The sequence below is a fragment of the Corticium candelabrum genome, chromosome 7 (genome assembly GCF_963422355.1).
Source record: "Corticium candelabrum chromosome 7, ooCorCand1.1, whole genome shotgun sequence".
In the NCBI taxonomy this organism is placed as follows: Eukaryota; Metazoa; Porifera; class Homoscleromorpha; order Homosclerophorida; family Plakinidae; genus Corticium; species Corticium candelabrum.
Window position 1 is genome coordinate 8,150,090 of NC_085091.1, and position 12,752 is coordinate 8,162,841.

Here is a 12,752-nt window from a genome sequence, read left to right on the forward strand (position 1 = left end):
CACAGACACACACACACACACACACACACACACACACACACACACACACACACACACACACCACCACCACCACCACCACCACCACCACCACCACCACACATGAAACCACATGCACACTCACCCTGCTGCCCATCGTTAACGAAAAAAGCATTCCTAGTAAATTACTGCAACTAAACCATGATTATGCTCTAACTCTGGTGCAATAAATTTTCTTAGCTTCTTCTATTTTCATTCCTTTCTGCTACATACACTATAGCACTGTATTACATACAGTATTTATATATTAAAAAGTACTACATCCCTTTAAATTCACGAATATATTGCAGTCAATAAAACAGTGTGCTAAAAATGCCCTACACTTCATCAGCAGTAGACATCAGCAAAGGGTTTACATACTCAAACCCTTCAAACTCAGATTGGTCAATTGCCTCGATAACTTTCCTAAAGTCAAATACAATCATGCCATGAATAGAATTATGTAAACCCGGAACCTTCAATTCAATGAAACCTTTGAATTAATGATGAAATCAAATTCCAAAATTTAGTGAATCGGTAAAGTTTTAGAAACCGTGATAAAAGTGTGCAGTACAAACAGAACGAAACTCAGCACACTCCCTGCAGGATCTGCTGCACTACATAAGATGCGCCCCTAGCCTTGCTTTCTAGAAGTCCAACGGTATCCTAGTCGCTAGCCAAAGCAACTCCGTAAAGGAGAAATAGCATTTCGAATGCTCCCAGACGAAGAAGGTGCACGAGGCATGACGTCACTGGAGGTCGACCTGGATCATTTTGTATTGGAAAAATCTTGATTAGCGCAATGGGACTCTCTACATGAAATTGCTTGATTGGAGACAACACTTGAACATTCACTTTCACTGTGAAGTAGGTGCAGCTTCGTAGCAATTACAAGGAAACGGTGAATGTATTCGCTAGGAATTCTCGTGCGCGTAGGTCTGGAACCTCAAAGATACATCGCATCAACTTCTGCTTTGACGTGTAGTGCTGTAAAACGACTGGAACAGGTAGGAAACTACAACGCTCTTACATCTGTCATAACCCTAACCCTAACCCGCCCACTAGCTCTGCTTCGAGATCTCTCTAGGCAATCCGACTGAAAATGATCTATGCTTACTCTGGAACGTGGTCCGACTGCCTCCCTTTTAGCCTCACACACAGAATCCACTCTCTCAACCATGCTCGATCTAATGGAAATCTAAACAGACTTCTTTCTCCGTTCCCGGCACGTTTACGACAAACTTTACAAGTCAACGGCATACTAATGAACCTTAGATATCTCGAATCAGAGTTAGGAAACTTCAAATCGACTAGAAGAGTCGTAAACTACTACAGTATTTCCCGTGCAATTATCCGACTCAGTCAACCAATTATCCGACTCAGTCAACCAATTATCCAACTCAGTCAACCAATTATCCGATTGGGGCAACCAATTATCTGACTCAGTCAACCAATCATCCGATTGGGGCTACCAATTATCCGATCTCGCTCTGGGCAACCTGTACACTTTGCGAATGAGACTTTCACATTGCATCGTTGGTTAGTTGTTCAGTGCTTTGGGTCACAGTCAAAACTCTCTCTGATGCAGATTGATAGAATGGTGGGAAATGCTAGGACAAGCTATTACACATGTGAATGTGATGATCCAGCTGCAGCGCTGCGCAACTAAACAGCTCTGCTGTCTTTCTTTTCACATCAATCTCATTGACTTGAGAGAAAGGACCACTGCACCACCGACACTCTCAGCTTCGCGCCCTTATCCGAATCTGATCAAAATCACTAGCAATCGCGAGCCGGAGAATCTAGAGCTACTTAGCTAGACGTAACAAATTTGTCAACGTGTGTTTGATAATGTGGTTGTTAATTCTGCTGAGTTTTACAGTACATATCCTGACAATAATTAATTATCAGAGATTTACTGATGGCTTTTTCTCTGCAATTAATTTAATTGATAGCGAAAACAAGGATTGCCCTGGAGCAGCAATGGCTACAACATCCGTAGTATGGGCTATTATATTATGCCTCTAAACAGCACTTCTATAACTACACTGCTCCTAATTAAAACTGCAAGTCGGATAATTGGTTGCCCCAATCGGATAATTGATTGGCTGAGTCGGATAATTGATTGGCCGAGTCGGATAATTGGTTGCCCCAATCGGATAATTGGTTGACTGAGTTGGATATTTGGTTGCCCCAACTGGATAATTGCACGGGAAATACTGTAGTAGGAGAGCACAGCAAAGCGGAAGTTGATGAAGTGTTTCCTCAGAGTTCCAGACCTACGCGCATGAGAAGACATAATGAATGCCTCCAGAGTCTTCCTCTCATCGCTACGAAACTACACCTACCTCACAGTAAAGGTGAATGTTCAAATGTTGTCTCCAATCAGGCAATTTGATGTAGAAAGTCGCATTGTGCTATTTGAGATTCTTCTAATACAAAACGATCCAGGTCAACGTCATACCTCGCACACTTGTTGTCTGGGAGCATTCAAAATGCGATTTCTCCTTTACGTAGTCGCTTTGGCTGGCGACTAGGGTACCGTTCAACTTCTCAAAGACAAGGCTATTTTAGAAGCAACTTGTTTTGCGTGCAAGTTCCCCTTTAAAGTCTGAGCTACTCACTACCTGTCAAAGATGTTGAGGATCTACTGTGGTTTATGAACTACTATGTCTGACAATGGACATGTTTATTGCAACAATGTTTGTTGCATGTGTGTGAAAGATCAACAAGACAGTTTACAAGAGCATATTGGTTCTCGCTTTCCTGCACACACTCAATGTATGGAGCTCTGAGTTCCCGGGTTCACAGTTATTAAGTGAATAGCATATGGCCTCACCTGTCATCTGCAGTAAATTCCACAGCTTCACTTGTAAACTGAGGATCAAAGTTTGTCACATCCCGGGCGTCATCACCACATGGTCTGTATGGAGGACTACACTGTCGCTGTTCAAGCTACATAATAAATAAATCCTTAAATACAATACAGCACATTCCTATCACTCATCTTACCAATTCCCAGTCAACAGGTCGAAAAAAAGGATGCTCTATAATGTCAGCAAATCCTGTCTGTGGATGACAGCCAAGTCTTTCTTTTGGGTTCTATTTAATGAACATATCAGCAGCAGTGCAGCACCTCATGTATTGGCAACTCACTTTGTTGAGAAATCCTTTGAGAACACTGCCAGCCTTTACAGAGATTGAACGCGGAATACGAATTGTCTTCTCCAAAATAACTACATAACACACCAAACAGATACATCTCTTCTATTCATAATATCAGCACCAGAGATGCACACAAGCTGTTATAATGCGTTCTAGTGTTAATGGTACTAGTATTGTCTACAGATCCAGAATTGCAATGACTTCTTCGATGCAGTTCACTCATCAGTCTCAATACTACACCATAGTATACCTAGTCCTGTTGACTGGTCAGTAAACTTTGACCACAAAGGTTATGGAACATTAGACAAACTACCATTTACATCTACCATTGACTCATAACTGATATCACTAATCAAGATGACCTTTAGCTACACAGCTTTCAATCAAGTCCCTTCCAATAATCCATCCCATCTGTCTACCTCTGATGACCACCAACTTGGCTATAGCTTTAAGGTCATGTGTACCAGTATATAGCAACGCATATTACACTCATCACAAACAAGTTGCATACTGACTACAGTAGAACAAATATGTATAGGACTACCCATTTGCTGCAACTGCTACAGTAATTGTAACATGTAAGTACTGATTGGAACATGCAAGTACCTTGGAAGAGGTAGTCTTCTGTGCTCTGGTCAGGGTTCTCATTACTGCTTACTACATCAAATGGTGACCTGCCCGCCAGCATCTCAAACATCAGAACACCAAGAGCCCACCAGTCAACACTGTAGTCTACAAACAAACCACATTATGACAACAACCATATCTACTATTACAGAATACCATGCATGAGTTGACTAAACAAGTTCTTGACAAGTAAGTGTTATGTACATATTGATATCAAAATCATATTTCCAGAAAATCACATACAAACACCCACCTGGCCAGTCACGTTACAATGTGTGGTGACCTACAGTAGTACACTGACTTATCCCATTGCTTCATTAATTAAGCATACAAACAACACATCTGACACAAACAAACGCTTTAATTAATAATGCATGAGTCACGCCTGGTTCATTTGCTATGCATAACTATACTAACATTTAGACCAATGTTAGACAATAAATAGCATTATGAGCAAAACAACCATATTTCAACTGCAGTAAGATGAAGTCACACAAGTGTGTACTTACCATAGTCTTCTCCTCTTAAAATCTCAGGAGCGATGTAGTTGGGTGTGCCACAAAATGTGCTTGTTGTGTCACCAGGGCGAAGACCCTCCTGACAAACAAAGTAGACATAAACAACAGCGTTTAGGAAAACACAAACAGCACACCTTGCACATTCCATAATCGGTGAGCTTTACATGGCCTTCTGGATCAAGCAAGACATTGTCAAGCTTCAAATCGCGGTAGATAATACCTAGATGACCATACACATGTTAGTAGGAAGTCTCACCTTACACACACACACACACACACACACACACACACACACACACACACACACACACACACACACACACACAGACACACACACACACAGACACACACACACACACACACACACACACACACACACACCACACACACACACACACACACACACACACACACACACACACACACACACACACACACATTGATCATGAAGGTCGTGCTTCACCGATAAATTTTTTCTGTGACAGCAGTTGCAGAACAATTGTAAGATACTCAACTTTCTTAAAAAAACTAGTTTAGCCTAAACGACTACATAAACTAAACCAGTTCAAGAATGTGACTGTTTCCACTAAAACTCGCACATCTGGGATGTGTGACACAGCACAGCATTCCTGGAATGACGCTTGCTGTGATACATTATGCTGCTCTGTAGCAATAGTCAGTTGTCACTGAGACACTAAATTCAGCATCTAGGTACATGCAGTAGCTGCTGATTTTTCTCCATTATTTGATGACATTCCCATCATTTAAGACAATCCCATGTCAACAAAATAATAGGTACTATCAAAACGATATTGTCAGCGACCATCTTCAAGCACACATGTTACCATCACCTGACAGTTAAACCTAAACCACTTGGTAACCCTACAACAAAAGAGGTTTAGAACAAGTTTAGTGCAGATGGAAACAGGTCAATCCTTAATCCAGTTTAGTTTAAACCACTTGTTAAACCAGTTCAAGTGCTAGTGAAAACACAGCCCTATTCTATATCTCCTACATGTGGGAGAAAAACGTATATTTCAGTTTGCTCAAGACATTTGCCTGTCCGTCACTGTCAGTGGAGTCTGGTCTGTACTCACTGACTGCAAATCAGTTACCTCACCTCTTTCATGTAGATAGTTTAAGGCACAGCAAATTTCTGATGAATAAAACCTACAGTGAAGTAAATGTCAACTCAACCACCTCATCACGATCATGCTGTTGTTGAAAACCTAGCGTGATCCTCGGGTAGTCTTCGTTGTCTCTGCATGTGAAACATCATGTCACCACCTCCAACGTACTCAATAACAAAGAACAGCCTTCACCAAAACATACAGGTACATATAATCACAGTGCAACACTTGATGACAAACCACACTTTTGTTATTTCAGTCACATCATACAATTAATCTTAATTCCACACCCACAGGACACATGCTATAATGTAATTGTTCAACCTCCCCCAAATTGAGCAGTACGTCCTACTGCCAACATTTACCATTCAGGTAAACACCCAATCACGCTTTCGTTTAGAAAATCAATTTCCAAGTCAAGAGTTTGTGGTACATTCACTGTTGCTAACACACAACACTAAAGACACAAAGCAGTTAAAATAAAAATCTACACACAGTAAATTAAACTATAATTTCACTCAATAGCATCTGGAACCTATTCACATGTCATTGCACTATAAAACGTAGCAGTAGATGAGAGTCAAATTGAATGTAAAAACACAACATTTTATGGTATACAATACATGAGCCTACTGAGTTTTTAGAAAAGCTAGAAAAACACTGATCGTTTCTCTTATTGTCCATTTCTACAATTCAAAATGTAATTCTAGAGGCATAAGCTAGCCTAGAGTCTGACAAGGTAATAAAATTTTCCGGTGACTGATTACCACAACATCAAGATTCTCTCTAAAACGTGATAACACAGCACAGCACAACACCAACAACTGAACAAACACTTCACTAAATCTCAACTTCATTTCGTGACTAGCAAACACTAAAGTATATTGAGCTCTGTGTTTACTACATTATATTGCATTTTCTATACATCAGACCTGCTCTCAGTTTGAAAACATGAATGAAGGCCAACCAGGAATGGATGATTAGAAGCTTGTTCAAATACTTGTTTCTCTGTCTGGACCCAGTCAATGTCCTACAAGGTAGACATTCATATACACACAGCTAAAGCAGCGGCCACGTCTGCTAAAACCTCATCATCATTGACAAGCTCCTTTTTGATGACTTTCATTGCATACAAAACTTTCGTTCGCTTCAGTTCAACCTGAACACATCAAATTGTATATCAACAACGTATTCTTACAATACATGGAGCACTTCTGACCAATAGAACTTTAGCGTAACTGCCTCTCCCGATAACATTCAACAGCTCAAAATCATCAACTGAAATCTGCGACTTGCCAGGCAGGGTAGACTGATGAGGAGACTAACATAAATACATCAGTCAGACTCACAGATCTTAAGTCGACAGTCATTTGATCTCGAGTTGTAAGGAACTTGCCAACCAACAAGTAGATAGACAATAAAAACACCATACTCACCCAAGTAAGCCCCACCTCCAAAATTAGAGCAACACCCACAATAACCAATGGAATCTGCCGCAATTGATTGTTGCTCCATTGCACTGCAGACTGTCACTACTACTACCACAAACCTAATCTTCAATCATGAATGTGGTCAACACATGATTTAAAACATTAGAAGATGAAGCAAGTCATTCCTACAAGTAAGAAAATCTACCAGACACATCCAACCACCACCAATAAGTACTTAATTAAAATCTCAAAACTATGGCAACTTGACCAAAGTTAGAACTGAAACCTACTTTACCTTGAAGCATACTAAAAAAACTGCCCACAACATAATAATTATGTCATAGCAACTTCTAGTTCACATCCTTTCACCAGCTGGTCTATGTCAGCACTTACCAAGAATACAAGCAGCTGGTAGTGAAATGGTGTGTGTGGGGGGAATGTGGAGGGAATGTGCGCCTGCAAATGACATACTTTCCACAACATGACATCATCTAGGCCGTCTAGTTTTACATGTACAGAACACAACAAGCCAGCTATATTGTTCAGACTGAATAGCAAACCATTTCCACAGACACAACCAAGACAGTAACACTACAAACACAGTATACTGTATACTAACTTCAGATCGATTTTGCAACCGCCGAGACCCGGCACTTCCAGCACTCCCAGCACTTCTTCCTGATCCATTCTGATCTGTCGACACAATCACTGCTATTTCTATTACTGGCACAAAATCCAAACTGACTACAATTTAAATATCCCTTATTCCTTCTTCCACCATGATCACTCTCGTTCACAGGCTCTAGATGAGGCGCAGATATCGTCGATGCCAAAGGCTACATACACAAACCATAAAAATGATGTATTACAAGGGCTGAGTAATCACAATGACTGCAGTCTTGTAAATTCAATAAATTGTTGATCTTATAAATTTTCAAGATTTAATTTCAATTTGATATTAGCTCTTGGCAGCATTCATTTCTTGATTCAATATCGTTTTCTCTAATCACAGCAAAGCAATGCTTTCAGAGTGTCAAAAGCCCATTATAAAACAACAAACTTAAAAACTATGTCACAAGAGCCAACAACAGTATATAGACTGCGTATGATTGTCCATGAGTTACTATATAAGCATGTTGCCAATCTAAAATATTTTAGAGCTACTATTAAACTCTTTGCCACTACAAACTTAATAAACCAAGAAAAGCTTAACACATGTTGGTGCATGCATTTACTAAATGGTAAAAGTTATACTATTACTAGTGACAATATGCACACTAGTGCTCACTCATTAATACTAATTGCATGACAACAAATTTAACATGTCTTCTAATGCATAAAATGCTCTATAATTCTTAGCTGAATAAAATGTGATTAAAGCCTTCTAGACAGAGTAAACTATTCCGAAGATACCACGTGTGCTGGCATCAAAAGTTGTAAGACGCAAAACTCAGAGTCAACCATTACATTAGTCAGTGTCAGTCGCACGTCTCTCAAAAGCACATAAAGTGAGAACCTACCGGATGTCCTTCGCAGATCGTCCTGACAAATTTCAAGCATCTCTTGTGAGCCACCAGCTTACAGTTTTGACACTTATATCCCTAAAATATTAACACTGTCAATGAAGTCCGTCTTGTTCCACACACCAGAGCTCTACAAACCTGTCTTCCTAAACCCCAAATTCTGTCTCGACAATAGAGACAAAAGGCGCTCTACAATAAACAGATTAGAAATCATAGAAGTAATGACAACACAATATCAGACATACATAAAGTCTCTTTGCTGCAAATGCATGTCCATTAATTCTGTACAACTTTTTCCATCGCCGAGCCCCTCTACGTTTATATGCTGACCCTAAATGAGGTACAACACAATAGTCACATAGAGCAAACTCTTCTGGAAATAAATGGCTAGAAAAGTTGACTCTTTGACAGAACTCTTTCAAAATAAACACTGGGTACCCCACAAAGATGCAAAATAAATAAATATATAAAAAATTTCTGTAAATCACTAAACTTGAAAGCATATCATAATACAAGTTATAATGCTGATTGACACAATGCAGTAAATGGTAAAGTTTGTGTAGCATCCGAGATTATCTGAGAGTAACTATTTGGTGAGTTAATTTGCACAAAACAATTAATATGTAAGGTTCACCATCCAGCAGGTATTAGCAGCTGGCTGTACTTGCTTGACTTCTTTTCAATCTGCATTTGTTTCTGATACCTCTAAGCAGGGTTATCACCCGAAGCGGAAGCCCAGAGCTATAACCCCACTGAGTACTGGTAAAAACCATATAGCACACTAATCATACTATACCATGGTCACGTGACGTGTATTGATAGTTGGAGTGGATATTCACCTACAGTAATTTATTGCACACTTGCCTTGCAATAGACTACCCCACTTAAAATTAAAATTGCGATCACATGTCACGTGACCCTGGTATAATTACGTCAGTCTGTATGATAAACAATGAGAACAGCATGTAAACACACGTGTGTGATGACTCCTCCTCTCTAGTATTAAAATATTCCACAACAATCACAATTACACTCACAGTCTTCTCCTTCGCACGGCAGGCCGGGTGCAGCAGGTAACGTATCGAACACTAAACAAGAACGAATAATACGAGACAAGAGAGAAGGTCAGTCAAACACTGTTGAGGTTAGTTGGCATCTGCTGCTTTCGTTACCAACCATGCAAAGTTATTTCCGACTCGCGGCTATTGTCAAACAATCTGACGCTCTCCTCCAGTTCATCTTGACTAGAGATAGTGCAAGGGTCGCCTACAAAGAATCATCAGAAAGATAAACATCCGGGTATGTCGTAATGGACAACCTTCCTCGTCGACCCATTTCATAGTGAATTCCTGCCCATCGTCGAGTCTACAGAGAACGCGTATCTCTTGGGAGAAGTCTTCTAACGAACACTCCCTGTCCAGTTCCGTCTGTAGGCTCTTGCTGCAAACAGAACGAGCAAACGAAGTGTCATATTACACGGCTAGAATTTACCACGTAATGACCTATTCATGAATGTCCTAGTGGAACCATCTGACTTACCCTTTGAACACCACCTTGACGAGAACGCTTCCGTTACGTGACATGATTTCCTAACACTGTTTGATATCAATCTTTAGTAACGGATGACGATGCTGCAGTTCGGTGGCCTCCGCTTCGTGTCGCTTCTTTTTCTCTTCAGTTACTGCTGGTCTGATACTATTGGTACAGGATATCCTTACGATCCCATTTGTCTACGACAAATTCCAAGTAACAATTCAAGACCTTGGAGAAATCCTCCGCCAGAAGAAAGACTTCTGTACGTCAGTCGAGACCACGTCGACCAGGACACTAACGAGTGGCTCATATTTGAACGTGATGACGGTAGCACGAAGATGGGAGTCATCACATCGGTAAGAACGCGAATGTCATGTAGCTACTATGTAGTTGTTGCGTTCTCTTACTGCATCGCGTTGCTAACAGGTCTATTTGTACTTTATTTTAGTGGAGATATAATGGCCGTCTGTGTGATTTCTCTTTTCACATTTGTGGGTCTGAAGTAGGTGCGCAAGACAACTGGCTTGTGTCGCCATACATTCCCTTAGCTATAGCTAAGCGTGTGACTGTGTCTGTGGAGTTTACAATGTATAGTTGTAATCCAAAACTGGTACATTGTCGAGATTCCTTCAGGATCTACGGATTGCAAACAGACAATCCCAACATTACTGCGTCTATGATCAATGAGACGAGTTTTGGGCTTCTAGTCAGCTTGGCTGGTAATGTGCGGGATGGCATGACCCACAACTATGGCGAAGTGACATTGGATGTTAAGAAACCGTATTTGTTTGTCGCATTTCGTGATGAAGGAGCCTGCATGACCCTGTTCGTAGTGAAGGTGGCCTATAACGTTTGCCCGCGTCTTGTTGATCGATCAATAAGTTTGCCTGAGACTCTGGCAGGGTCAGACCGAATAGATGTGGTTGGTCAGTGTGTTGACAATGCAGTTCAAGGTGGCTCAAGACCGGAGAGAGAGTGCGAGACTAATGGACAATGGGGAAGACGACTGGGTGGAAACTGTTTGTGTAGAGAAGGATATAAAGCAACTGATGATGGTCTGTGTGAAAGTGAGTGACTTGATGTGCTGTATGTGAGTAAACTGCTCAACTGCTTGCATATAGAAAATAAGATTGAGTGACAGTTCCAGCAATTGTTTTACTCCTGTATGGAAAATTGTCTATGGTGTTAATTGAGAACATCTACAGCCTTATGTTGTGAACTGAAGTGATAACTTCATTTGTATTTTAGTTACAGCAGCGGGCTGTTTGCTTTGTAAATCCGCCACACAGTCACTGAAACTGTGACTCAGTGAAAATTATGATATACATTTCTTACAGTATATTTTTGTTGCACAGGTTAGATGTATGTAGTTGGTGTAGGCTAGAAGGGGCGACTTTAGCTTTTGTTGGGGTGAGGAATGAAATTTGATCTTTAGTGTTTTGAAGGCTCAGAAGCTTTAGAATGATGAGTTATTTAACTCGTGGGCATCACACTAATATGCCAGATGATAGCACCTGTTGTATGGAAATGGTAGTTCCTAACTACATTAGAGAATGGGGTAGACACCTGGATTGTAACATTTGATATGGAAGAGGTGCAAATAGGTTGGATATTCAGAACATTTTAGACAGATTGTGTGGTTGACTAGTGGAACTTTACTATGTCATTAGATGTCATTATCAGTTATTTATGGAGTCACCAAATTGTGCAGTTTTGTTTAGTATTTAATATGTTATTATTTAGTACTATTATCATCATGGCATTTTATTGTAATGTCTATGGTAGCTGCATGCTTTATTCATAAGGGTATCTGTTTGACAACATCTGTTTGACAACTCGTATCCTTGTCAACAGATGGTGAACAGGATTTAGCACTCTTAGTAAACACAGGGAACACTAACACACTTCTAGATGACCCATAGACATTGGTCTGGGAGGGCACTGTATTTCTTGCATTCTTGTGTTTAGTGTAATGTTAATGTCAATTCTTTGATAGTTGGAAGGACTTCCACACACACACCCACACGGCGTGTCTACTCTGAATGTGTTTTTGAAAATACTGCGAATTATATTGATAAGAAACTAAAGTGCATTTCTCTATCTCTTTGTCTCTTCTGGAAGACATTGAGAGAGCACAGAGTTTTCTGGATGTTTTCTAATGAAAACTTGAAGTAGTCAGACGGCCTGCTCTACCCACAACTAAGAAGCAGAGTTCTGTTTTGTGAACTTTCTGCAGACATTGATTATCATGCGAACATATATTTATGTGACTTGCTGTCAGTAGAATGGAAGCCCATTACTGTATCTGCAGTAACCCTGTCTTTGGTATTGAAATTGGTATCTCTGCTTTCTTTTGCTTTCTTGTGAATGGTTTTTCTTCTATGAACCTTTAGTGCTATTATTAAGTAGAATTTTGTTTTTAAGCATGTACTAACTTTGTTGGTAATTTGTCATGTTTGTAGTGTGTTTGCCTGATACGTTCAAGTCGAATGTGAGCAATACACGTTGCCTTCCTTGTCCTGCAAACTCATTTTCGAACTTCACTGAAAGTACGGAATGTGACTGTATAGAGGGCTGGTATAGAGCGGAAAAGGACAGTCCAGAAACTGATTGCACTGGTAAAGACTTTTACTTTCATGTTACGCAAATAGATTTATTGTGTTGGTATAGGTCCAGCTAGTTCTCCTGCTAATGTGTCTGTTTTGGCAACAAACGCTCGCAGTGTGTCACTGTCATGGGTGAAACCTGGAAATGATGGAGGTCGATCAGACTTGAAGTATGTGTTACAGTTCACCCCTTCGCTGTCAAAGA

General features: G+C 40.3%; 2 protein-coding genes across 3 annotated transcripts in view; one reads left to right on the plus strand and one right to left on the minus strand.

Moving 5' to 3' along the window:
- Positions 1-207: 207 nt before the first annotated feature.
- LOC134181984 (protein kinase C iota type-like) lies at positions 208-10,016 on the minus strand. 2 transcript variants are annotated; one of them, XM_062649288.1, is made up of 21 exons: positions 9,948-10,016; positions 9,727-9,848; positions 9,585-9,674; positions 9,446-9,496; positions 8,654-8,739; positions 8,547-8,597; positions 8,406-8,486; positions 7,634-7,721; positions 7,505-7,578; positions 6,675-6,776; positions 6,543-6,614; positions 6,388-6,485; positions 5,555-5,641; positions 5,446-5,495; positions 4,460-4,545; positions 4,317-4,404; positions 3,787-3,912; positions 3,172-3,251; positions 3,028-3,117; positions 2,855-2,970; positions 208-441 (listed from the first exon to the last, which is right to left on the minus strand). In XM_062649288.1, exons 1-21 carry the CDS (start codon positions 9,989-9,991, stop codon positions 354-356), a joined length of 1,770 nt encoding a protein of 589 aa, XP_062505272.1. In that variant the 5' UTR covers positions 9,992-10,016; the 3' UTR covers positions 208-353. The 2 variants fall into 2 exon arrangements, with proteins under 2 accessions (XP_062505272.1, XP_062505273.1); XM_062649289.1 differs by lacking the exon at positions 9,948-10,016 and adding an exon at positions 9,911-9,933.
- Positions 10,017-10,024: 8 nt separating this feature from the next.
- The window catches only part of LOC134181983 (ephrin type-B receptor 1-B-like), an 8,452-nt gene continuing 5,724 nt past the window's right edge, over positions 10,025-12,752 (plus strand). Inside the window, exons 1-4 of the mRNA XM_062649287.1 lie at positions 10,025-10,297; positions 10,390-11,008; positions 12,404-12,559; positions 12,612-12,752. The exon at positions 12,612-12,752 is cut by the window's right edge and continues 150 nt beyond it. Of these exons, the coding sequence (XP_062505271.1) occupies positions 10,031-10,297; positions 10,390-11,008; positions 12,404-12,559; positions 12,612-12,752 (1,183 nt within the window). The 5' untranslated portion in view covers positions 10,025-10,030. The remainder of the gene's footprint in view (positions 10,298-10,389; positions 11,009-12,403; positions 12,560-12,611) is intronic.